The sequence below is a fragment of the Bombus vancouverensis genome, chromosome 10 (genome assembly GCF_051014615.1).
Source record: "Bombus vancouverensis nearcticus chromosome 10, iyBomVanc1_principal, whole genome shotgun sequence".
NCBI classification, from domain to species: domain Eukaryota; kingdom Metazoa; phylum Arthropoda; class Insecta; order Hymenoptera; family Apidae; genus Bombus; species Bombus vancouverensis.
In genome coordinates, this window is record NC_134920.1 from 1,449,011 (window position 1) to 1,475,995 (window position 26,985).

Consider the following 26,985-nt stretch of genomic DNA (forward strand, 5'->3'; position numbering starts at 1 on the left):
CAAGAAACGTCGACGAAGAACCCTTAGCGTTAATGGACTATCAAATTCAATAAAAAAAAAATAATTACCAATATTTCAGAAACAACGGAAAGATAATGTACCCTCTAAGATAGATAATTAACAACAGACAGAAAATAGTTAAAAAGAAAGCGACATCCACGATTCAGTTATACAGAATATTCAACACCAATCGGCGAAGCAAAACTATTAATTTCAGAGACATATCAGAGAGTTGGATGACAAGTTAAAATGAATTATGTTAGCCATTAAGTTTACATGTTAACTACGTAATAAATGATTTATTTATAACATAACTGACGGTTGGATAATAAACGACAGTAACCGTGTATTCAAAAACCGGATTCGCTGATGAGGAATCGTAATCGCATATTACGATATATCGCGTAACTTTGGTCGGTACTCAAATAATAATATTCAATGCGCCATCGGAAAACCAGACATATTAATTAAAAATAAATCGCTTAATCATGCGTTGCTCGTTCGAAATTCATCTTTTTGATCATTTACAATGGACGGAGAAAATAGAATTTTGTTGTATAATTGCAGATATTCTTGAAAGTGAAAAGCTACTTTTCCACGTGGTTTGTCTCTTCGCCTCTATCAAAGAGGATATCTCTTTCTCTCCTTGGAAAGAGGGACGATTCTTCGACGACCGCATTAATTTCTCGCTTCCGTGGACAGACGACGCGACGGTTCGAAAAGAGAAAGAAGAGTCCCGTCAGCGTGTTACACTGTTCAGCTGTAATAGTCGGTTGAGTAAGAAGAAAGCGGCCTTGCGCTACTTTCCATCGTTAGATAATATCGGTAATACAATTTTCTCTGGCTTTATAACTCTTAATCGTGGAAGAGAAAAGATGATTTTACAGGGTAGATACAGCAGGGTTGGAAATACTGAAAAATTTCTGCTGAATTTACCGATGATGTAAACACAGTAATATACCGTTGGTTATGCAGATGATCAATAAGAACTTCGTTTTTACTTTTAGACACAATTTGTCTTGTTCGAGTCTCGAATAGCAAATAAATTTGTCTTTCTTCTTATGAAAATGAGTAGAATAGTGATAATTTTCTTGGTACGTAATAACAAGTAGCTAATTCCACTATAATGGAATTCTGCAATTTATATATTTGATTTTATCATCGTCGCCTGAATAATTCCAGAAATAGAGAAATCTCCGAATATCGAACGTTTCCTAACGTTGGACGAGAAAAAATGAGATGCCTTTAAATTAGTGAAACAGATGACAGCTCGATCAGCCAAGAAGCAGGAACAGTTGAGTGACTTCTGACGATGTTCTTCAGTTTCGATCAGGATGACCCAAGGGTCAGCTGTGTCTTTTGAGAAACAGTCGAGAGACTCAGGAAGATTAAGAATCGAGATACCGTGAGTTCAGTAGGTCAAGGTTGTGGTGAGAGTTTGAGAGTAATCTGTCCTGCTCTGTTATGCTCTGGCAACGGTTGACGAAAGAGGAAGAACACGGAGAAAGACGGGCAAAGGAATCATGGCTATGGAGGTATGTGGTGGCCGTGGTAGGGGAACACAGGATGAAGAGGTATTCATTCTACGACCGTAACACTTTTACGGATTACATTTTCGTGTTGCACAACCGCGATTACACAACCGGCATTAGATAATCGCCGAATCGTTTTAGACAAACTCGGGGACCGTTAGACGTTTATAAACGCTAATAAGTTACCTGCAGTAGGTTCCTCGCACGGAAGAGCTCGGTAAACTCTCTCAGCGATCCTTGTCATCTAGGAAGTGAGCTTCCCCGTAAATATTTGCTTGAACGTAGACCGCGTTTTAGTTTTACCCGGAAATTCTTGGAAATATATAACCTCTCAATTTCGAACGAACATGCACAATTTAAGCGTTGTTATGAGAGAAATTAAAGATATACATTGAATTGAATTCTTAAGTATTCGTTCCATAATTAAATCTACAAAATTTCTAATTGTTAAGAAACTCAAACTTCTTCCAATATTGCGATAATTGATGCAATTCATGGAATATTTTCGTCTTATTACTAAATACCTAATCCCATTTTTTAATGTTTTCTGAATATCAGATTTAAGCAAATTACAATTATTGATATCTAAAGCGAATTGGCGACTTTAATGTTAAATATCTAGATCGAGATAGCTTTCGACCTTGTCGTGGCTATTGCAAAAACTATCGCTACTACTATATATTCTCGAATGCATACATGGTATCGTCAAAGTCTCATATACAGAGATTCATTTCTCTTCGAGCCAAACCAGGCACAATCGTTCGCTCTATAATGGCAAATCGAGTCAGTAGGGTCACTCTAACGGGCTAACGGGTCATGTAATGGTGCAGCGTGCATTACGCATTCAGTGACGCAATCCTTTGATCAAGAACCAGCTACTGTCATTCATGATGCGCGAAAGTTCAAACATCTTATTGAATAATTGGAACAGCAGGTTACTGTCATACTGTCTTTCGGCTAAAACCTAATAATTACCCTTTTACCCATGAAAATCACTAAGATACGTTTACTCGCATAAAAGATGAGTCAAACGTAGAAAGAGGAACAGAATGATCATCGACAAGGAAACGAAACGAGATTAATCATTCTTCATGAATGTCGATACACGTGTAACGTCTTTCGATGGTACCATGCATACAATGATGTATTACAGCAAGTAGGCAAACGTAACTGTTTTATTAAACCGTAAGCTGCGTCTTCGTTCGGTCGGTACTTACGTAATCGAAAACACAGAGAGTGAAAATCAAGCGTAATACTACTTTCGTTGACGAGAAGAAGCGCCTCCCGGCACTTTTGCCGTGGCCGTGGATCACCGACTAACGGCCGACCTTCTACCGTTGTGTAAGTCTTCTCGAATATGAGGTCACCGAGATCTACGCACATATATCTAACATAATAACGTAACGAAACCAGACAGCACACGATTCCAAGTAAATGCAAACCAGATATCTAATTGTAAATGCATACATGGATAGATAAACTACAGTCCATAAGTCATAGGACATTTGGTACACTTAGGAATGAATAGATATTATAATTACAAAATGAACTTAATACTTATTAAAATTGTATAGATAGTATAAGGAAAAATAAATTATAGTATTTTTACTATTTTATTAAGCTACTATCTTAAATCAACATGTGTTCTGGTCTCTATGAACTTATGATGACTTGCGGTGACTTATGGTCAAGAATACATAATATATCTGTATTATCTATGAGTATACTGTCGATTGTCAGTGCCAGAACATCTACTGATACTTAATACGGATCGAATGCTGTCCGCTGCGTTTATTTTATATTTTTTTTATTGTAAACCTATTATTTATTACAGACATGTGTCTTGTATAATGTAATAATACTTATTTATTAATGTGAATAATATTTATTAGATTTTTCCAATAAGTATGAAGAGCTGATGTCTCGATATTTATGGTCGACGGTATAAGTATGAGCCTATCGATTCTCATAAAAAATAAATATAAAATGTTTCTCAACAAATCACTCAATAATAGCTTTTCCAATCGCTCCCTTTATAAACTTATCCTCATCCTGTTACGTGTAGTGGCTTTAAAAACCGAAAACATACGACCTCTTTCTATTTTAGAAGATTATTTCGACGAACATTATAAACGTCAATAGTAGGACGGATACGTTCTTACGTATTGGTTCGTGATACTGGCCTTGATTAAAACTCATTCACCATGAGCTAACGTATAATTTTGAACCGTACCAACTAGAAAAGAATCGGTGAGTTCAACCGAATAAAAAATGGACGTTTTTCTTCCAAGAACGAATCGTGCGTTTCAGACAATCACATTACGTATCGTAATCGTCCATCGATTTCTATCCCCATCAGCTACTTCGATGTACCAAGTGGAGCAGAGTTCGTTCCACGTGGTTATTGTAACGCAATAGTGCTTCGTAAATGATTCGAGAGTACATCGTTTAAAATTCTATTTTCGTCTTTTTGCTCATGTTCTTTTTCTCGTGTAATAGTCAGATCAATTTAATTTATTGCATGCACGTGACATATTGCACATACGTCGATAGAAGCAAGAAACTAAATTTATTCACGAGATTACAACAAAAAGGAGTGAGCAGAAATATTTATTATGATACTGCTTGATTCTCTCTTCCCCCCCCCTCTCTCTCTCTCTCTCTCTCTCTCTCTCTCTCTCTCTCTCTCCCTCCCTCCCTCCCTCCCTCAATCATCGTAGAATAGTTTGGATGTAAAACAACATAAACTGTATCTGTATGCAACGTGATTTACACCGTGCTCTTCTTTCAATACTTTCATCGACCGACCACTCACTTTCTCACTTTCGATGATTGCGGTGATGTCTGAGATGCAAAGTTAAAACGGCAAGGATAACGTTAGCGTAAACGGTACACCCGTGAACTGTTATCCTTGCCGAGGTACTGATGAGGGGACCTACTGGCCCAGCGATCAAGCCGACACTCGGTTCGCTTAACAATGTCGCTTCATCGACACTTTCGAAGTTTCTTTCGCATTTGATCATTTTTATACTTTCAAATACTTTTCTCTTCGTTTTGAAAAGCTCGAGTGTCATGATCTTGAACGATCAATTAAAACAAACTAAATTGAAAGAGTCAGTTATTTCGTAAGATCCTCTGTCTATAAGTGTGTGATCGAAATAAAATTTTTAATTTCTCCATCGAGGTCTCGAATTTTCGTGATGGTCAAGTTATGTTCGATAGAATATCCGATCCCTTCGATGGGTACGCTTGATTTAAAATTCTAAAATGTCATTCAGACGTTTCGTCAGCGCGTTTCTTGACACGTGTAATTGGTTAGATTTTTGACACGGTTTACAAGGGTAAGCAATATCTAACAGCAGTTTGTGAAACGCTATTAGACTTTCATAACTCATTCGTTGCCTTTGTTCGTGTTTCACTTGTAGAATGAAGCAATTCATGATATTCGAGCGACTCGAACGAGAGAACAAATTAATTTCATCTTACGTTATTAATCCGTTATCGTTGAACTAAAGCTCGAAATTGATATATTTATTTCTAAAGTAAACTGGACACCGAGCATCGTTAAATATTCTACGCGCTTATGTTACGTGTCGTTCTCGACGTGAATTTCCACTTTGAAAAAATGAATTAACGATCGTGTGCAAGATACAAATGAATCGAACCGATCCAGCCTGAATGTACGATAGAATAAAAGGTTTAAACAATGTTGAAGAAAAACAACAACGGCAAAACAAACTCGTTAGAATGTCGTGGATTGTTTTCGGTTGACATTAAGCCAACATGAGGATGCAATGAGACAAGGTGTCCGATACAAGATCCGGTGACGTTGGTAGGCAGTGGAAGATGATGGGACAGAGAGAATGCCGGTGTAACGAACGGCAGAACGAAGCGGGTGAGAGTGGGACAAAGGTAAAAAAGAAGGAACGAGAAGAGAGAGGGAAGGGAAGGAAAAGAGGAAGACGGAGAATAGTAACGCGGAATGCCCGGACAACGCTCCCGCGGAGCTGGGGCCAACTAACGGTCCACGCCACCACCATCACCACCATCGACTTCGATGGTCCTCATCATCCTTCTCCTCCTTCTCTGCCACTTCTTCCGTCTTTGTTTTTCTTTTCTTTTCTGCTTGTATGACGTTTTCGCAACACGCGTTGCGCGCCGCGACAGTGTTCAGTTCAGTTTGAACTTGGAATTTTCTTCTGAAAACGTTGATCGATCGCTCAAACGGGAAAACGCGTACAGCGCGCATCGGTCTGATTATGATCAACGATCTCATGACTACCGTTTCGGGAGAATTTCTTCCTTTGTATACGTTTCTTTAATCTCTTATTTCGCTTTTACCATTCGGTCCCTGTTTCTTCTCGCTTGTAAATTCTTCTGCGATCGTTTCATATGTGGTTAAAGTTTCTATTGAAAAGGCAGACAGGCAAATGGATCATGACACCATCTGGTATCAGGCTAATAGCTAAATTGAGTTATTAATGTAATACATCGTTGCAGCCACTTCGCTCCTCATGATCCATCCTCTTTGCTTTGATCCTTCACCTACACCACATTCCTATTTAGTTCTTCGTCCGAGCTCACTCTTCGCAGAGGTTACCCGGATGCGTTCAAATGCATCTTACATTATGTTAAGCTTCAATGTACACGATTGCCATTCAAAAGAAATAGATACCGTTATTAATTTCTGTTTTACCTTTCCTTTTCCGTACCTCGCGATCAATCCTGTATATAACAATCCTTTCGCCAAAATTTCCGACCAGATTGTATAGCGTTCAATGCATAAACTTCTGCCGTAACTACGATCATTTCTTGTAGAATAAATGTTTGTTTAGAATAAGCAACTATGTACTCTCAGGTTTACGTAATCGAACATGAAGAGCGAATTATATATATATATATATATATATATATATATATATATATATATATATATATAATCTGAACGCGGATACTCGTGTGTTAACAGACGTCGAGTATCCCTAAGAAAGAACAACGATATATACCTACATCCTGCGGTCCATAGCATCCGGGGGATGAATTCAAATAAAGGAGTTCCCCTACACGATCAAAGATTCGAAAAAATCTCAAATTACGAAAGCCTTGGTCCGATCCTCCTACTGTACGTTCTAGCTAATATCAATGTTCATTCTGCGATCTTATTCTTTCCTCCTCCATACCTAAACTAGGTGCAAAAAATGGATTTTGTTGAGCCGCAAAAGCACCACAAGACAGTCTCTGAGAGGCTCGGTGAGAATCCTTAGGTCTTCCTGAGGCATTCCACCGGACTTCTTTTCCTATCTCTTTTCCGCCTCGCCTTTCTATCTCATCTCCTTTCGCTTCTTCCTCTTTCTTTCTCTTTCCCCCTTTCGTCCTCTCTCCCTTGTTTTCTCGCCGTTTCTGACAAGTGCGTACAAAGTGTAGCTTATGACTTGTTGCTAGGAGCTGGTTACATAGATGCGGCTCCACGCACGAATCCATGTTTGTCGGAAGTATTGGCGAAGTCTTCATTTTAACTGTTTTTATTCGTGCATAAGCTATGTTAATTCTCCTGAAGAGACAGTTGCTTTTTCACCTCGATAATTTTCTTATGAGAGTGATTCGAAGAAATGATCATATATAATAATAATAATAATAATAATAATAATAAAATGATCATATATAATAATAATAATAATAATAATAATGATGATGATGATGATGATGATGATGATGATAATAATAATAATAATAATAATAGTGAATTAGATATACATAATTGCGATTTATACGATTCGCGTGTACGACTAAATACTGCGGAACTAAAAGAATATTTTGAGCATTCTTCATACAATTATCGCGCATGTACAATCTGTTAAATGATTTAATAACACGTTTCATCGAAGAATCTGTGCACTTTATCGTGATTGTTACCACGGATAGTTTGATTATTTGCCCATCTCGTAACTGCGCCTGTCTCTGGAAATCAAAACTTGACGATCGGCAGTCTAAAACAAAAGTATTCATTTGTGGCCAGATAATCTCCTGTTTCCGCGTAGTATTGCATGAATAAAGAAATGACCGAGCTGGAAAGAAAGATATTATTTCGTGCGAGGACACGTTTGTTACACTTTTCCATCACGGTCCAGTTTGCTGCTCGCACACAAAGAACCTATCTCAGGGGTGGTGTACAATGAAACGTAAAGAAGAAACAGCGAGGCCGGTTGCCCAGTTGTAAATTACAGGCATCCTTGAAAACTTCCACAGAGATTATCTATGCGAGAGTTCAGCGTTGCTCGCGCTGTAGGTGGTGCACCAATTTGTTCTACCTTCACAATGAAACCGAGACGAGCTATTGATTATGTGGGTCTCACGGTAAGCAGCAAGTATTTGTGCATGCCAAATTATAACGAAAGTATCAGATTACGTTTCCCCAACCACTGATATCTTCCAGAAAAATCGATGAAATTTCCTTCATAAAAATTCTAAATAGATACGAGTGGCGACAAACATAATTTTGATATAAATAAATACTTATAATTAACTTGAGAATATCCTACGTTATCTATACTAAACAAAGATGGATGAGAATCTTAAAGAAATGTTATATTCGAAGGAGAAGCTCTTAAGAAATTATTACGTTTCTTTTTTAACATTTTTTATCGTGATAAGGCTAGAAGCAATTTAAATGGATCATAAACTTATTCAAGTTTGATCTACCAATCTCTCATTAATCATATACCGTCTTCTATTCATTCACGAATGCTTGATGCTGCAGTGATTCCTTTTTTTACTATAATTTATAATCATGATTTATAAGATTTAGAATAGGAATCGTAAATAATTGCCTATTAGATTACTCTGTATTTTCGATGAAGAAAGACTTTATGCGTAAATCGAGTCTTTAGTGAATTCTGTTAGCTGCTGTTAATTCAGTAAGGAACTTTCTATACATATATGAAAATTGTATACACTCGACAAGAATTGAAAAATATGAATTCCATGAAATTCGATATCGACAACATTGTACCACGCTGTGCGTGGCATACATTATCTAATGTTTCATATATTCAAGACGAAGAAAAGAGAACAAACTGAAAACGCTCGATCCGTAAAGAACGCCCAGCTGGACTTCGAACAAAGATCGAATCGACAAAGAAATTGAAGGACGGGAAAAGATACGATGGATTTTCAAGGTAATTCACCTTGCGAGTCCCGTGCATGCACATTCACGAAGATACATTCGTACAGCATTATGCATTCAGTGGACGTTTCTTCCGGGAAAAGGCAGAAAAAAATTTTCAGAAGCGGTTTTATTCGTGGCTGACCCGTCCTCGTGGCCCGTTTCACGAGTCTATAGTAGCTACACATACGTGCAGATACTTTGAATTTTCGTATTACGCTCGGTGTCGGATATCCAATTTGAATATACGAAACCTTCGAGGATCGAATGCAGCCGCAGTTCTCCCGCTTGTAAACAAACTTATCCACGCCAGCCAACCAGTAAGATACACCCGTCTGCTCATATCGAATAATTTCAAATTCAAACGCGTATACCGTGTCCTGGCAACCAAGTAATGCTTAATATTATACAATTTTCTTGTTATGATAATCACTTCCGACACGTTAGTTACACGTCAGTACTTAAATCAGCCAGTGGTAACTATACGTTCGAGCTATTTTGCTCGAAACGCTAAATTAATCGAGATTAATTTTATTCAGATAGAGGTTATATTTCGAAAGATTTCATGATGAATCGCGATTATACATTTTTCTGACGCAAAAATTAGACTGACTATAATCTGTCCTATAGAATCAATCTTTAGATATATGAATTAGCTATACGAATACATGAAAAATATAGAGAAACAAAATATAGACATTCCCTTACAATATAGATCGAGATATATTTATTTTAGAAGAATCATAAAAGACGAATATTTAAATAAACTAATTGATATCTTTCAGTGATAGATGTAAAATATGTAATCGATACATAATAGTAAATACTTCTGTATCCGGCTTTAAGCAGTGGATGTATCATATTATAGCTACTCTTCGTCAACAATCTTTACAAATATGTTTATTTAAATTAAAAGTAATTCTCGAAATGAATGAGATATATCATGTAGTGATTTGTTTTAGTATGCTTCGTGTTTTCGATTGTTAAGAAGCTATAAATGAATTGTATCAACACAACTAGCATAACAAGATTCGAATCTTGTCAGCCTTTTGGAGATAGAATCAAACGGAAATATCGTACAAACAATTGTTACGCGTACGTACCTCTTTGCTCTCTACTGAACTTCCGCGCGGTTCTTTTGACACAAATAGAATTTGCAATCCAAATTAACAGAGTATGTTAATGATAATGTACATGCGTCAACAATCAAACTTTGAACAAATCAAAAAACGTCACAAGACACTCGTAAACAAAACGTCATCACAGATGGAGGTACAGGATAGATCTATCACTCGATATATTTTTTGTCCAATGCTTGAGAACTCACAGAACTACTTTACCGATTCAGCATAGCATAAGATTATAACCACAGACTACTGTCTGCTGTTATTAATGAAATGTGATCATGGACTTAAATCAGTCTGTGCTCGAATGTAAATAACATTTTTGATAACGCCGAGTTTAATTGTGATGTTTTAATTTTATAGTTTCTAATTGTAATGAATTATAACAATGTCGAAAATAGAATATGAATTTGGTAATTCTCAAGAGACTTATGATTAAGCTGCCCGGGGAAGATATATTATTATAATTTAAGAACACGATTTGGTTTATACCAGAGCAGATAGCAAACATGTACAGTTTCAACGCTATAGGAGATATTCGGTAAAAGAATTTTATTTTTAAGAAAAGTATTAAAGATTTGTTAATCTCAAAGAGCATTCGATTTTACACGCAATACACTTATCATTCATCGATATATGATCTTAATCATTTCAACAGATTAAATTAATAAATATATAAAAATGTATAATAAAAATACATAAATAACATATTAGAGAATATTGGAACTTTATTTCTTTAAATAATTATTATGAACAGAATAAAAAAAAATATATTTCTACAGAAAAATTACAATAATAATAAATTCTCACCTGACATAGATCTATCATTAGTAGAATTATCATCAGAAAATGAAGAAATAGGCGAGAATTATAATGAAAGTAAACAAAGATTTATTAATAAAAAACGCGTTAAGAAAATAATTTATAAGAAAAGAACCTACAAAGATTCCAATAATAACGACAATAAATATTTCGATGATAACAAGAACTATATTCCGATGATAATATCAAAAAAGGACAAGCAATCTCCAACCAAAGATGATAAACTCATTTTTCCTGTGCTAAATATGCAAAATGCTATTCCTGGTTGCCTGCAAGAAGAAAACGTACAAGAAGAAAGAAAGCAGCAAAATCCAGCGCAACAAATGCAACTGAAAGAATCAAAATTGAATGAATCAAAAATTGCTTATGAGATGTACAGTACAAGAACAGTTAATTACGATTTCAAACCAATATTTCTGCCTGAAGCAAAAATTACGAGATTTAGCGATACTAGTACAATTTCATCATCAGGGCAGAATGAAGATGTCAACCTTGTTATTCCGAGTAATTTTCGAAATCCTAATGCAATTTCGCGCGTTAATCTAAGTGAATCAAGTTCGAGTTCTTCTTGTAATTATAGTAGTTGTTTGACGTCGTCTGATACAGATAGCACGTCTACTTCATGTTACTAATATTTCTAAGAAGAAATAAACACAAAATACATATAAAAATATGTATATTTTATATTTTAAGACACAAATAAAAAATTATTTAACACTAATTATATATCTAATACGAAACTTGTTCGTACGTAATAATGTTATTTATTTTTTGTATGTTTTTTCTTAACATTTATAAATATTTTTAACTAAATATTGACGTGATAATAAATATGTATAGTGAATTTTGGAAATTAAATACGTAATTAAATATAGAAGAGAGTGCATCTCACCGATTTCAATCATTTTCAAACATGTTACCAGGAGCATGATTTTGAACAACTTTTTCCTAAACATCTAACTGCCTTTCGGTTTAGTTTCATAAGAGATATTCATAAAACACTTTTGCTACTTTTTATCTTAGCTTGAATTAGATTTGACTTAACTTGAGGTACGGACATGTATTATATACACATGTACGTTCGCAGCTCTCGCGTAGCTGAAGCAAGTAAACTAGTAATAAGTTGAGTTCCTTTCTTATCTTTCTGTGTTTACAAATTGGAACGTGAGACGACTGAAGTTCATATGTCGTATAAAGTATGAATGCATCGCGGCACAAACACATCTATAATATCATCATGTCCGTATACAAAGCTAACTCAAACTTAACCCACACCAAGATAAAAAGTAGTAAAAGTATTTTTATGAATATCTCGGAAACTAAAGTCGTGCAGCAGCTTATATGTATAGAAAACAGTTTTGAAAAAGTTGTTCAGAATGTTAACTTTAACGACATATCTTAAAATTATTAAAGTCGGTGGGGCGTACCATCTTCTATATAATTACCTGATTTTTAATGTTCGGATTATAAAAAGATTATAAAATATGTATGATATGTAATAAAACTTCTATAATACCATTTTGCATTTTAGTCCCATGACGGTAAAATCGCATGTTAATAAAATGGTGAACTAGCTATGTTTTTTTTTATTAAACTATTGCCATAAAATAAATGCGTTTACGAGTTAACCCTTTATATGTAACAAACAAAATCACCATATGCATATTTATGAAAATATAATAATATTTTAAAAACAAGCTCACCAAAGTGGAAGTACCAACCGAGGGTATTCTAGAGTACAGATGTAAGATGCAACGGTGTACTTTAAGCCGAATTGGATTATTTCATTTAAAATATGAAATCTACATTCTTATTCAGTTTACTATACTTCTCACAATTCTATCCCATTTGCAGATCTAAAGTCGAACGATACATAATAAGCAACAACCCATGGAACTATAAGACGAGTATGAGCAGAAATGCTTATTAAAATATCTTCGTGGAAATATATATATGATACGATATTTGTCAAACAAAAAAATCTCTCTAATGGAACAAAATGTATGAAAAAATTAGTCAAGAAATAAATTCATATTTGGAAATTTCAATTATTGTTCAAAGAACTAAATATACGTATAACAGATTTAAATAAATATTGTTGCAAACGTAAGTATGACGTCTATTAGATAGCAGAAGAACGAGCTTATATTCTGTTTTTCGATTTCCTTACGGCAGTGATGCCAGCAAAAATCACGGCCGGTTTTCAGCTTGGCATATGGCAGACGTTACCTCGACGCAGCCGGTGTAACGTACTGCGACTATTATCCGTGTTGCCGTTGACGAATTACTACGATCAAAGCAAGTACTACCAAAGGATCAAGCCGGAACTACGATAAAGAACCTTTGCCTCTTTTTCTAGAGGCTTTGATTCCCGAAGAGTAAAAAGTAAAGATTTCTACCACGGTTTGATATATAGTAGTTTTCATACCTGTAACATTATTGATTCTAATTGTACATAAAGTTATTGTTTTAACGTGTCATAGAATTCCTACTTAATATTAAATATAGAATCAACAATGGATACGGAATGAACAAATAGAGAATACTTGTAAATGTTATGCATACAGTATATCAGGACACAGAAAATTGTAGAATATATCTGATCATATAAAATTTAGACGTGAACAATAGAAATATAAATGAGGTCCTTACGGTAGTTTGTTTTCCAATATAGTGGATATGGTTAGTGTTATATTACATTATAAATAAAAGATACGAGATCGATAACGAATATGTTAACGTTGAGAAAATAGCAAGGTGAAGAAATACATACAAGGACGTGGTAGCGAAATTATTCGAAGACTTTACGTCCTCATTATTGGCGACGTAATTTTAGTGTGTAACGACTCGAGGGATCCCCGGACATGGCTAGGTAGATAAAGATCGACGCGCTGGCCGTGAACTTTGCACCGTGAGAAGAGTTTTCTTCGCTTAACAAGTCGCACCGAAGTTCCCGCGCTTCCAAACAATGAATCCTTCCACGCGGTGAACAACCGTAGTCGTTTCCAGGATTCATAATAGAATGAGAAGGGAAGTTGGATGGTTTCGCGATCTCTTATTGTACTCTCTACGTGACTTTAGATTTTAACAGCTTGAAAACAATAAAATATAAAACAGATAAAGTGAAGAGAAAAGAGAAAGATAAGTAACTTCTCTAAATCGAATAAATATTTAATATGCATTACTTAAAAATAACATAATGATTAAAGACACTGAATAATTTTTAAACTTTTATTAATAAGCTTCAAAAATATGTTATGAATTGGTAGTTTAGACAGAAACAATTTAAAGAATGTACACTAAATTAGATTTTTATATTACTTGTATCAGTCTCTTAGATTACTTGCATCTCTATTACTTGTATAGACGTACAAATTTTACATGCCTAAGAACATTAATTGATATTACTAAACATAAAATGAAAATTGTTGTACTTGTGATAGAAACAAAAATTTATTAGAAATATTCTAAAAAAAACACTAAAATCTCAATTTAATGATTAATTATTTTTGATATTCGATTAATGAGTTAAAATAGTTGTTAATGAAGTGTACTTAAGTAAAAAAAAATGGTAAAAAAATAGTAGTGACTTTCATTCATTATGACGTGGTTATGACACCTCGAATCCTCGTGATGTGCTTAACCTGTTTTGCTTATAGCGCCAACTTCACAACGATTCATTGTATACACTCATATTTATATATACATACACGTGATAAAGATTCTAACCTTAATATAAAAAAGTAATCATGGGACGCCGTAAAAAGGTAATTTTTTATTTCAATTGGCCCTTGATGAACAGCTTTTTTAATATATGTACAAATTACGCAACATATATGTAAATTATAAATTAAATATTAATAAGATACCCATGTAAACATAAATATTCTTTTTAATAAGACGAATTTAGAGTATAGAACCGATAAAAATGATGCAGTTCCTTACTTAACTTTACATAAACATTATGCAGGGTCGTTGTGTAAAGAAAAATAAACAAATTAATACAGAAGAAAATCCAAATGTAACAAAAGCACCTCATTCTTTTGTCATTCATCGTGGTCTACCTGGAGAACACATTGTTGAACTTACTAAAGACTTCCGCAAAATCATGGAACCTTTTACAGCAATGTCTTTAAAAGAAAGAAAAAGAAATACAATCAAAGATTTTGTATCAATAGCTGGTATATTTCATGTTACACACATGTGTATGTTTACAAGAACGGAGCAAGGAATGTATTTCAAACTTTGCAGGTACAGAATTCAATTATAATGTTAAATGTTTATATATTATCATAAATATTATTGAACAATTAAAAAATAAATTTGTAATAGATTACCAAGAGGACCAACGCTCACTTTTAAAATACACAGTTTTTCCTTATCACGTGATGTAATATCTTTATTAAAAAAGCAAATGGTATATGAAGAATTATTTAAAAATTCGCCATTAGTAATTTTAAATAATTTTAGTGGAGAAGGTATGCAACTGAAGCTTATTGCTTCTATGTTTCAAAATATGTTTCCAACAATCAATCTGACTACAGTAAGTTTCCCCTTAGACAGTAATCCTAGTTTATATATGTTAATTGTAGTTTTTCATTAGAATGAATGTTTTTTAATATCTCTATAGGTTAATTTAAGTACAATCCGTAGATGTCTGAGCTTAAACTATAATTCCACATCAAAAACCATTGATCTCAGGCATTATGCTATTAAAGTAGTACCTGTTGATGTATCAAAAGGTATCAAAAAGTTAATTCAAGCTAAGATTCCAAATTTGTCTAAATGTGAAGATTTTTCCGACTTCTTAACAAAAGGAACGGTTTCTGAAAGTGAAGCCGAAGATGATCCTTCAAATCATGTTACATTACCACAAACATTATCCTCGCGTGGTAATCATGCAAATAATAAAAGTGCAATTAGACTCTTTGAATTGGGTCCTAGATTAACACTAGAAGTAAGAAATAATTCTCTTCCTTTAAATAAATTTCAAAGATAATCACTAATTAACATTGTTGTTTAAAATCCTTTTAGCTGATAAAAGTCGAAGATGGACTTTTAGATGGTGAAGTACTTTTTCATGAGTATATTCATAAATCTGAGGAAGAAAAATTATTAATAAAGAAAAAACGAGAAGAAAAAAAGAAATTAAAGGAAAAAAGAAAGAAAGTGCAAGAAGAAAACAAAAAGAAGAAGGAATTGCAAAAACAAGAACATAAAGAAAAATCTTTGAAAGGAATGCAGAAGAAGAAAGAAAATGAAGTGTTACTACAAAAAATAGCAAAAGAATCAATTGAGGAGAACAATGTAGAAGATGATGATGCACAATATTATCGCGATGAAATTGGAGAAGAGCCCGATAAAGGTAACTTTAGTCTCATACGTTTAAAACGATTTAATATATTAACATCCTTAATCTACATCTTGGTCTATCTTCATTCGTAGATTTATTTGAAAGAAAAGTTGGTGCAAAAAGGCCTAGGAGTATGCCTAAATATAAAGTAAAGAAACAAAAACTTGGCAAATTATGAAGCATTGAACATTATGACGAATGTATGATGTAATATAATTTTATATGTATAGAATAAAATATTATTTAATAAACATGAATTTATACAACAATGAAGTTATAAAAATATTTAATTTATTTCTTATAAACTATGTGAATAAAAAATCATTTTGATAAAATCATTAGCTTAAATCACAAATTTAACAATGTAATACATATCATTGTTAATTCGATCGCGATTATTTACAGTCTCATATAAATATATGAACATATAGTACAGGAATTATGAAGTAATAATTTTACTGATATGGAATAAGATACGCGGTTATTACATAGTGTCATATATGCATAAAAATGTATGATTAAGGAAGAAATCTAACATTATTTACGGCTTTAAATTTTTTCCAATATCTAAATGCCTGTTGTGTCTTATAATGCTGCTATCCTGTTGATTAGATCTATCTTGCAATGCTTCGTTCGGTCTCAAAGCAAACGAACTTTGTGCTTCTAGTTCTTGTATTCGATCCTGTAATTCCTTTATTTGCCGAGATCGGGACCGACACAAATCTTTCATTAACATTTTCTCTTTTTCTAATTTTTGGATTTTCACATGATCCTGTATAAATATTACAACTTCGTATGTAAATAACAGCATTTACAGAAATTCATTAAAAATTAATATATATTGATATTTTTGCTTACCTCGACAATTCCACTATTAGTACTACAGAAGCGCACTGTATTATTGGGTATTGTTTGGCAAGCTTGATCCTTTCTGTTTACGCGCCATCGCCTACAGACATCACATTCCCATGCGTTAACGTCATTTAGAGTTCTGCGTAGTTTTCTTACCTCATTGTTCAATTCTGCATTCTGTATATAAAACATTTGAACATTTATAGTAATTATTACGATTTGAGCCTTTTGATTCGATGAGCTATACACTCAGAACCAATTTTTTATCATTTTTATAATTTATAACATACCTTATTACGAAACGCGAGGACAAGTTCTTCCAGTTCTTTACATTTCTTCTGATATGGGAAACTCTCACTTTGAATTTGTATTTCTAAAGTTGCAATTTTTCCATTTTTTGATACTAACTGCAATTCTAATTCATGAATCTTTTTTTTCAATTGTTCATATTTATCCTTGTATTCATCTCTATCAGATGTCACAGTTCTATTTTGTTTTCTTGTACTACTTTTAAGTATACTTTCATCATGTGCTTCTATTCTTAATCTCATATGAAGCTCTTTAATTTCATTTTTGAGCTTTTTATTTTCTATTATGAAAAAGTCTAACTTTTGTCTTATATTACTATCTGATTCATTTTGTGTTGACTGTGAACCCAAATTAACTTTTAAGTTTGAAATTTCAGCATCACGATTGCGAATAGTTCTTACATATTCTTCTAATTCATTATTGAGTTCCCTATTTTTCATTGTTAAATCTCGTAGTTTATTTATACACTCCTTAAGTTCTTTATCCTTCTGATTTAACAATAATTTATGAGCTTCTAATTCCTTTATTATTTTATTCTTTTCTTCAAGTTCTTTAACAGAATTACTTGACTCTTCTAAGTTATTCTCTAATCTCTTATCCAAATTTTTTAATTGATTCGTGCGTATTTCTTTAGATTCAATACCATCTATCTGTATTTTATAAGAATTTATTTTCGCTTGTAATTCCAAATTTTCCTTTTTTAAGACGCGAATAATGCTTTCATTTTGGAGTTCAATGTCTTTCTCTACATCCATTTGCAATCTCATTTTAAGTGCTTCTACCTGATCGCGAAGTTTCTCATTTTCTTCATTGAGGTTCTTTAACTTTTCTTCTGCTTCATTAACAAGTACATTTTCTGACAAACGGGAATATATCTTGTCTTCTAATTTTGAAATTTCAATGTCCCGTTCTCGAATTATTGCCGCATACTCCTCTAATTCATCATCCAGTTCCTTGTTTCTATCAGTTAATTCTTGTACTTGACTGATGTATTCTTTAACTTCTTTATCTTTTTGACTCAGTGTTATCTTTTTATCTTCTAACTCTAATGCAATTTTATTCTTTTCTAGAAGAAGTGCATCGTATTTGCCTTCGTCTATTAATGAACTTGAATTCGAGTGTTTCGACTTATATAATGAAAGTGTTCTTTTCAGTTCGTCATTTTCTTGCACTAGAAATTCGTATTTACCTTTTACATCAACTAAGTCTTTTAAAGTCTGGTTTCTAATTTCTTGAAATTCTACCACACGATTACTTGCACCCTCCAGATTATTTTGTAGCCTTTTATTCAATTCCTTCAGCTCCTCTATTTCCGCTTCTGCTTTAATTTTGCTTGTACTATTTCTAATTTTTCTTTCTAGTTTTGCATTTTCTCCTTGAAGTTCTTCATATTTTTCTTTCAAACTATTCAATTCATCTATTAGAGTAACGTTTTTGTTGTTCAATTCATTTAATTGTTTACTTAATCCAAAATTTTTTATTTCTTCCGAGTTTAACTTATCTTTAATAATTTCCAATTGTTCTTCCCTTTCTCTTCTCAGCATGTCTATTTCTTCTTTACATTGTGCTATAGTCAATTTTTGATCTTTGACATGCTCCTTTAGCATTTCACATTCAGGCACAATTGTCTCAAATTTTATTTTATATTCAGACAATATATCACATTTACTTTTTAGAACTGTAGTGATTTCTTCGATATGTAAATTCTTTTGCTCCACCTCTTGATTTACTTCATTATAAGCCTGTGTAAGTTGTTCAAGTTCTGTATTTATTTTTTTTACATTTTGACTGTATTTTTTTATTTCAGTCAAATTCACTTCTATGGTATTTTTCAATTGTCTTTCATTTGCTTCAAGGCCTTCAATCGTATTATTTAATTCCAAATTTCTGGTTTTGTGAAACTCTAGGGTTTGAATTAGATTATCTATTTTCTTTTCATACATTTCTTTCTCCAATTTATGTTTTGACTGTAATTCTGTTTCTTTGGTTTTAAACATTTCATGTACTTCTTTTTCTTTCTTCTGAGCAACAAGAATTGCTTCTTCTTGCTGATTATCAACCTTGCATTGTTTATCAAATTCAACTTGTAAATTATTAAAATCTGTTTCTAGCGCTTCCATTTTTTCTTTAAATATTTCTTTTTCGTAAGTGCTTTCTTTTAAAAGATGCTCTAATTGAGATATTGTATTTTGATATTCTTTATGAGCATGTTCTTTTTCCATTAAATCTGCTTGGAGTTTTTCAATTTCTCCTTCCAATTCCTTAGCCCATGTTATAGTACGTTTCTCTGTATTTATGCATTGTTGTTTCTCCTCTTCTACTTTTTGTCTTTCCTTTTCACATGTTTCTTTCATAGTTTTAATTACTTCGCTTTCCTTAGATACAAGCGTTTGAAGTAAAACTACAAAAATTTCAGTTACAGATTTACTTGGAAACTCTTGTAAATTTACATTATACTTAAGCGATCTAAGTTCTTTAATCATACATTTTCTAATTTCGTTTAATTCGTCATGAAGTTTTTCATTATCATGGACCAACATTTTTTGGTGGTCAAATAAACATTCTTTTTCTGCTACTATTTCGTTCAATTTTTCTTTGACATTTCGAAGACTAGTAAGTTCTTGTGATAAATTCAAATTTTCGTCAATATATTTATTTAATGTATCATTTAATTTTTGCATATTGTTTTCATATTCTTTGATATGGTGCTGGACCACCGAATCAAATTCATTCTTGTATTTCATTTCTAAATTATTCTTAATATTAATTACTTCAGTTTCTGCTGCTTGTAATTTCTGTGTTAGAATATATATTTCTTGCTCTTTTTCTTGTAGAAGTTTTTCCACATAAATAGCTTTCTCTTGAAGTTCTCTAAAGAAACATTCTTGATTTGTTAAGGTTTTTTGGAGATCATTTATACATACTTCCAATTCTTTGATCTTTAGCATATTATGTTGCTCCAATTCCTTACTGAGTACTTTATCTTTTTCTAATTTCTCGCATTGTTCCTTTAGATACTGTAACTCTTCTTTGTTCTCTAATTCTTTTTTCAGAGAGAAGATATCTTCATTTAATTGATTAATCAAGGCATTTTTATCCTGTTCTTTGCGTTTCAAGCCTTCTAATTCTACTTCTAAAATTAGTTTCTGTGATTCTAACTCTTTCTCTTGTATGGAAAACTGTTCAATTTCTCTATTTGTATTGGTCAATTCATTTTCAAGAATTTGCAGTTTCTTTATTGCAGTGCTTTCATTATTTAATATTGTTTTTCGTAATTCTTCATTAGCATCTTTTAAGTTGTTAATTTGATCTAATAAATTTGCTTTTTCAGTTTTAAATTCATTAAGCATAACAGTAAAATTCATGCTATTTTCCTTTATTTCATCCATATCACTTTTTATGTGGTCAATATGATTTTGAATTTGTTCTATTCTATTCCCTGCTCTGTTCTGGATTTTTTTAGATGTAGAATCATCCGTGTTGGATTCATTTGCAATCATGCCACTGTGAAGTTGTTTTACTTCATCACACTTATCCTCATATAAAACCAAGAATTTATTATGCTCAGTTTTTAAAATTTGTAGTTCATTATTTAAACTCTGAATTCTTTCTTCAACGAAACTTACATTCATTTCATCAACAAAGACAACATTCGAAGATACATCGTGTATGCTTAAATTTAATTCTTGATGTATTTTGTTTTTCAGAATCTCGGTATCTGCACACTTGCGATCGAACTTTCTTTGTAAATCTTCTAACTTTTGATTCAAACCTTTCGCTTCAAGCTTAAGGATCCTGTGACTTTCATTCAAATTCCTTAAATGTACGCACTGGCTGCAAGACGTTAATTTTAAATCACTAAGTTTTTTATTCAAGCGCGTCAGGTAATCGATTTTGTTCTGCAATGCTATCACTTCATTTTCCAGAGTTTCCCGTGTTTCTTCTTGTGATACTTCGTATTCCATTTCATTGATGTCTCTACTATTATTGAATATTTTTGATAAATGCAAAGTACTGTTATATGATTTTTCATTTTGAGAAGAATCAATATTATCTAAAGTTTCTAATAGATTAGTAGAAAGTTTTGTATTTTCTTCTGATAATATTGTTACTTTTGTTTTTAATTCTGCAATTTCTGTTTTTAAGATATTATTTTCCATCTTTACATGTTCTACATCATTGTCAGCAACATGTTTATTTATTGATAGTGATTGCTCTATCTTATTTTTTAATATATCACATTGCTCCTTCAACATATCATTTTCTTCTATTTTGTCTATCAAGTCTGTAGAAAGTTCATTATTTTCAGCTAGCAAATACTCATTCTTTTCTTGAAGGGTAGCTATCTTCTTTGTGTAAATACAATCGTGATCATATAAAAGTGATTTACTTTCTTTGATGTTCTCAAGCTCTTTATTTTTTTCTGTGATAGAGGTTGACAATTCAATGTTTTCTGTAGTTAGTTTATCGATTTTTTTTCGATATGATTCTAACAACTGTTCTTCATTATATACTACTGACATCTTAGAATGCATAGATTCCAACTGATCATTCAAAGCTGTCAAATCACTTTCTAAAGTAATCTTTTCATTCGTAACTTCAGAAATACGCGCATAAAGTTCATCAATTGTTTTCTGGAGATTAATTTCACTTTGTTTTGCATTCTCTTGCTCTATAGTTAATTTTGTAGCCATTTCCATATTTTCAGTTGTTAACAGATAAATAGTTTCCTGCAATTTGTTTATGTCCGTTTTAAGGCTTTGAACATCTCTTTTTATATCTTCCAACTCCTGACTTTTTAGTTGGAGAGTTCCTTCTAATTGACTTTTCTCTGCTTCCATATTTAGAATTACATATGAAGTATCAGCATTGCTTCCATTTATTTTTGAAGGAGATAGAACAGATTCACTTCCTAAAAATGATTGATATTGATCTTCTAGATCTTGATTCGCAGTTTGAAGATTTGTTATTACATCTTGTAAATCATTTATCGTGTTTCTTCTTAACTTCAATTCTATATTCTTCTCATTTGATCCATCACGTATTTCGTCGACATCTTTAAGTTCATTATTTTCTGAGGTAATGTTTTCCATTTGCTCCTTTAATTCAGAAGTTTTAGTTTGCTCTAATACAATTGTTGATTCCAATCCAGGAGCTTTTTTCTTGAGTTCAGCATTTAATTGGTTATACAGATTTTCAAATTCATTTCGTTCTGATAGAACACATTCTATTTTTTTATTTAATTCGGAGATCATTTTTATTCCTTTCTGATTCTCAATTTGTTCTAATTTTAATGCAGAAGTTTTTTGATCCAACTCAGTACGTAATTCATTAATAATATGGTTAAATTCATCTTTTGTAGAGTTGTCATCTGTTATATTGTCAATTTTTAGTTGGTCAGGCATTCCAATTATTTTCTGTTTTTCAATTTCTTCTGATGTTACTTTAGCCTTTAATATACAAGTGTTTTTAGTGCATAATTGTTGATGATCAATACAGTATAATTCATTCTTTTCAGATATCGTATCCGCAACTTGTTTTTCAAATTCCAAAATTTTTCTCGTTGCATCTTGATATTCAGTTTGTTCTACCGTCTTGGGATTCAACTCAAAAGTAGTTCGACTCAATTCGGCACGTAATTCATTATTGATATGTTGAAGCTCATTGTTTTCAGAACTCACGCTTGTAATCTGATTTTCAAGTTTGGAGACTTTTTCCGTTACATCTTGATTTTCAGCTTTACTTTGTCTTATATACGAATTGAATTCAGAAATTTTTGCATCTAATTGAGCACGTAATTCGATATTAACACGCTCATATTCATCTTTTTGAGATGTTATATTTTCAATTTGTTTTTCTAATTCGGAAATTTTTTCCACTGTTTTTTGATTTTGAATTTGCTCTGCTACCATCTTATTGTTTAGTTCAGAATCTTTTTGCTCTAATTCGATATGTAATTCATTATTAACGCGTTCAAGTTCGTTTTTCTCAGATGTTATACTCGTAATTTGTTTTTCCAGTTCAGACATTTTTTCAATTGCCTTCAAATTGTCAGCTTCTTTATGCATTGTTCGTGCCTCAAGTTCAGAACACTTTTTATTGAATTCGGTATTTATGCGTTGGAATTCATTTTTCTCCAATATTGTACTTTTCAATTTTTCTTCTAATTCAGAAATCTTATTATTTGCTTCTTGATATGCAGTTTGTTGCGACATAATTGTGGATTTTAGTTCTGAAATATTCATATTGCATTCATTGTTTATACGTAGAAATTCATTTTTTTCACAAGTAATATTTTCAATTCGTTTTTCTAATGTTAAAATTTTGTCCATTGCTTCTTGTTTTAAAGTATGTTCTGATTTAATTTTGAATTCCAAGTCTGTAATTTTGTTATGTAATTCATTTCTCAATTCAACATTGGTACAGTCATATTCTTTTTTATTTGAATTAAGTTGTTCGATATGTTTTTCTAATTCAGATACTTTTTCAATTGCTTTTTGTTTCTCAGTCTGTTCTGAAGCAATTTCTGATTCGAATTCTAACGATATCTGATTTAATTTGGCGCGTAGGTCATCGTTCATATGTTTAAACGTATTATTCTGGGATGTAATATTTTCAATTTCTGCCTCTAATTCTGTTATTTTGTTATTTATTATTTCAGTATTTGCACTTTTTTCTGAGTTATTCTTTAACTTTTCCAATTCTATAGACTTGTTATTTAATTCTATATGTAATTCTCGACGCATGTGCTCAAACTCATTTCTTTCGGAAGTAACATTTTCAATTTGTTTTTGCAATTCCGTAATTTTTTTTGTTGATTCATTACTTAAAACAGCATTGATGCGTTCAAATTTATTTTTTTCTGCTATAATACTTTCCATTTGCTTTTCTAATTCTGAAATTTTTGTCATTTCTTTTTTTTTCATATTTTCCTCGGACATAATTTTTAATTCCAGTTCTGTTGTTTTTTTCTTTAATTCTGCACGTAATTCACGGCTAATATATTCAAATTCATTTCTTTCAGAAGTAATATTTTCAATTCTTTTTTCTAGTTCTGAAAATTGTTTCATTGTTTTAAAATTGGATTCTTTTTCTGAAATATTTTGTTTCTGAATTTCATTCAATTTAGTACATAATTTAGTAATTATAGATTCTAAATTTGTTTCTTCTGTAAGATTAAGAGCTGCAAGCTGTTCTTTCACTTCTGTAACATATCCCAGTTTATAACATTCCAAAGATGACTTTATTTGTTCAGTTTGTTGTTCTTTCTCTTCCTTAAAACGTAAACGATTACATATATATAATGACTATATCATTATATGCATAACTAATCATACTTACTCGTGCACAGCAATGATTTCCTTGACATGTTAGCTGTTTTTCTAAAGTTGTAAATTCACGAAGTTCTACAAATTCTCTTGTTAATTGACTAATGCATCGTCGTAAAACATGTTTTGGTGTGGAAGGAGACATTAGATAACTGTTACAATTTTTAAAAATAAATTAAAATTATATTACACAATTTTATAATTCATTCTCATATTAATCTTTACTACTTACCTTACAGTTTGGGTCGATATGTTACTTTTTTCTGGTGTTATATCAATACCATTATTTTTAGATTTAGTGTTGTATACATCATCCACAAATGTAACTCTATTTCTACGTTTTGTTACAAAATAATCCTCGTCACTGTCGCTTTCTCTGGATTCACGATTTCTTTCACTCTCAAATAGTTCTAACTCAAAATCGGTAAAAGCTGTTTGAAATGCTGAAAAAGTGGGAAACAATATAAAATTTATTGAAATAAATATGGGATACATATGAATAAAATTAATATGGCAAATTTACTTTGATTCATTATGTCTATAGATTGTATGGTGCTTTTTCTTTGTGGCATTTCGAATGATACTTCTTTTATCGTTGGCAAGCCAGTTTTAGTTTGAAATATCGGTAAATGTTGATTAAACACTCCAGGACCACCCCATGTTTGTCTTCTTTTCAATTTGCATTTAAATGATTCTTCTTGAGCTATATTATCTCCGGAAACGATACGAGTTTTTAGTAATTCTATGCGTTCTTCTAATAATTGATTAATACGATCTTTTTCTTGCAATCTGGTTTCCATTTCTTCAACTTCTGCAGATCGATTTTCAATCTTTATTCTCTAAAATAACAAGTTCATGCAATTACAACTCTAGATGAAATGAGAAATATAAAAAATTTATCATCATAATAATTCAAATTAAAAACCTGCAATTCTTCTTGAAGTTTAGCTAGTTGCCTTGCATAGCGTTTCAAAAGTGCCGCATCGGACATGACTTCATTAATTTGTGGTTTGTTTTTCACACTTTTCGCCCGAGAGGCAAAACTGAAATTATAATTATACAAATTTTATAGTAATAGAAATAATAGATGATACAAATGTATACAATATGTGATTTAAAAATAGTAATTAACTCACGACAAAGTACACTGAGTCTCTTCTAAAGCAGCAGGAGTCACAGCACATATTATTGCTGTCATGGCATTACCACCTAGTGAATTTTGAAGTAATCTTGTTAATTTACTGTCACGAAAATTAACATGCTTTTGACCATCCTGGGATTCACTTAATTGCATGATTACTAAACCTAGGGTAGACAAAGACATATTAATGTGTCTCCCTTCTTTAAATCTCTCTCCAGTAGCTCCTGTTTGTCTTGCTCTTTCAGAACCAGCAAGATCTACTAAATTCAATTGTGATACTTGTATAGCACTATTTGAATCTCCAGCTTCTCTACTTTCAATTGTCTAAATACAAAATTTATATTAAGATATTGCATTTAAACAAAATATGTAGTGTATGATAATATGAACTTACAATTCTAAATATAGTATGACTTCTACTACTACGCTCATTCATATTAGTTTCCCCTATTCTTCTATTTTTATCTCCTTTTTTCATGATAGATAACACATTTTCAGGGCTATTTGTAATTTCCTCTTTACATTGTAAGATTACTTGTCCACTACTGTCTTCTTTCAATTTTAAATCAGTCCCACTTTTATTCAAAAGATCATTTACTCTTTCATTGTAAATTTCTAAATAGGATACTCTACAAAATAAATTATTTTTTATATATATAATTATGATGAATATATTATCATTACATCTTATTATTAAGAAAAATGTACCTCAGTAAAAATTCACGCCCACTGGTATTAGCAATAGCATCAAACATGTGTTGCACAGCAAGTGGCACAATCCCCAGTTCTTCTGCACTACCCATCATAGTGTATGTTTTCCCAGAACTTGTTTGACCATAGGCAAAAACCGTACCATTAAAGCCATTTACAGCAGCATTAACAATTGGTTTTACAACAGTATCAAATACATCCCAATTAGATGCATTCATATCAAAGATGTGATCTGTAAACATAAAGATATTAATACTGATTTAATAAAAATATAAAAAATTCCGAATTAATGTTGTTGTCATAATGAATATAGGAAATAATACCAAAATAAAAACCGCCATCTCCACGCTTCTTCACTTCTTGATCTGTAGAAACAATGGAATTGCCTTGAATTGTCCACTGTATCCCTAAATTATCATCCTTTTCACGCTTAATTAAGGGTCTCACTTTAATAGCTACTTTTATACTGTCTGACATTTTTACTAATTGTTTGTTTCAAATCACCGAATAATCATTAGTTACTTTTTCAATTAATATTTACTCATTTCATTCATATTATATGTTGTCTGACACTTGTAAACTATAACCGCCATTTGAAAAACTGACCTTTTCAGTTTTCATTTGAATTTAAATCTTCTATAATCTGATTGG

The 26,985-nt window shown here is 32.0% G+C and overlaps 2 protein-coding genes across 2 annotated transcripts; one reads left to right on the top strand and one right to left on the bottom strand.

Moving 5' to 3' along the window:
* The first annotated feature begins 14,213 nt into the window (after window positions 1-14,213).
* On the top strand, window positions 14,214-16,262 carry ppan (Brix domain-containing protein peter pan). The gene is made up of 6 exons (XM_033338852.2): window positions 14,214-14,407; window positions 14,611-14,891; window positions 14,973-15,183; window positions 15,271-15,597; window positions 15,675-16,005; window positions 16,086-16,262. Exons 1-6 carry the CDS (start codon window positions 14,390-14,392, stop codon window positions 16,169-16,171), a joined length of 1,254 nt encoding a protein of 417 aa, XP_033194743.1. The 5' UTR covers window positions 14,214-14,389; the 3' UTR covers window positions 16,172-16,262.
* Window positions 16,255-26,860, bottom strand: LOC117159214 (uncharacterized). Its single transcript, XM_033338836.2, has 11 exons — window positions 26,658-26,860; window positions 26,332-26,566; window positions 26,018-26,252; window positions 25,619-25,947; window positions 25,408-25,525; window positions 25,006-25,321; window positions 24,715-24,925; window positions 24,496-24,634; window positions 17,136-24,428; window positions 16,852-17,022; window positions 16,255-16,765 (listed from the first exon to the last, which is right to left on the bottom strand). The coding sequence occupies exons 1-11, from the start codon at window positions 26,809-26,811 to the stop codon at window positions 16,535-16,537; spliced, it is 9,432 nt and encodes a 3,143-aa protein (XP_033194727.2). The 5' UTR covers window positions 26,812-26,860; the 3' UTR covers window positions 16,255-16,534.
* Between the last annotated feature and the right edge of the window lie 125 nt (window positions 26,861-26,985).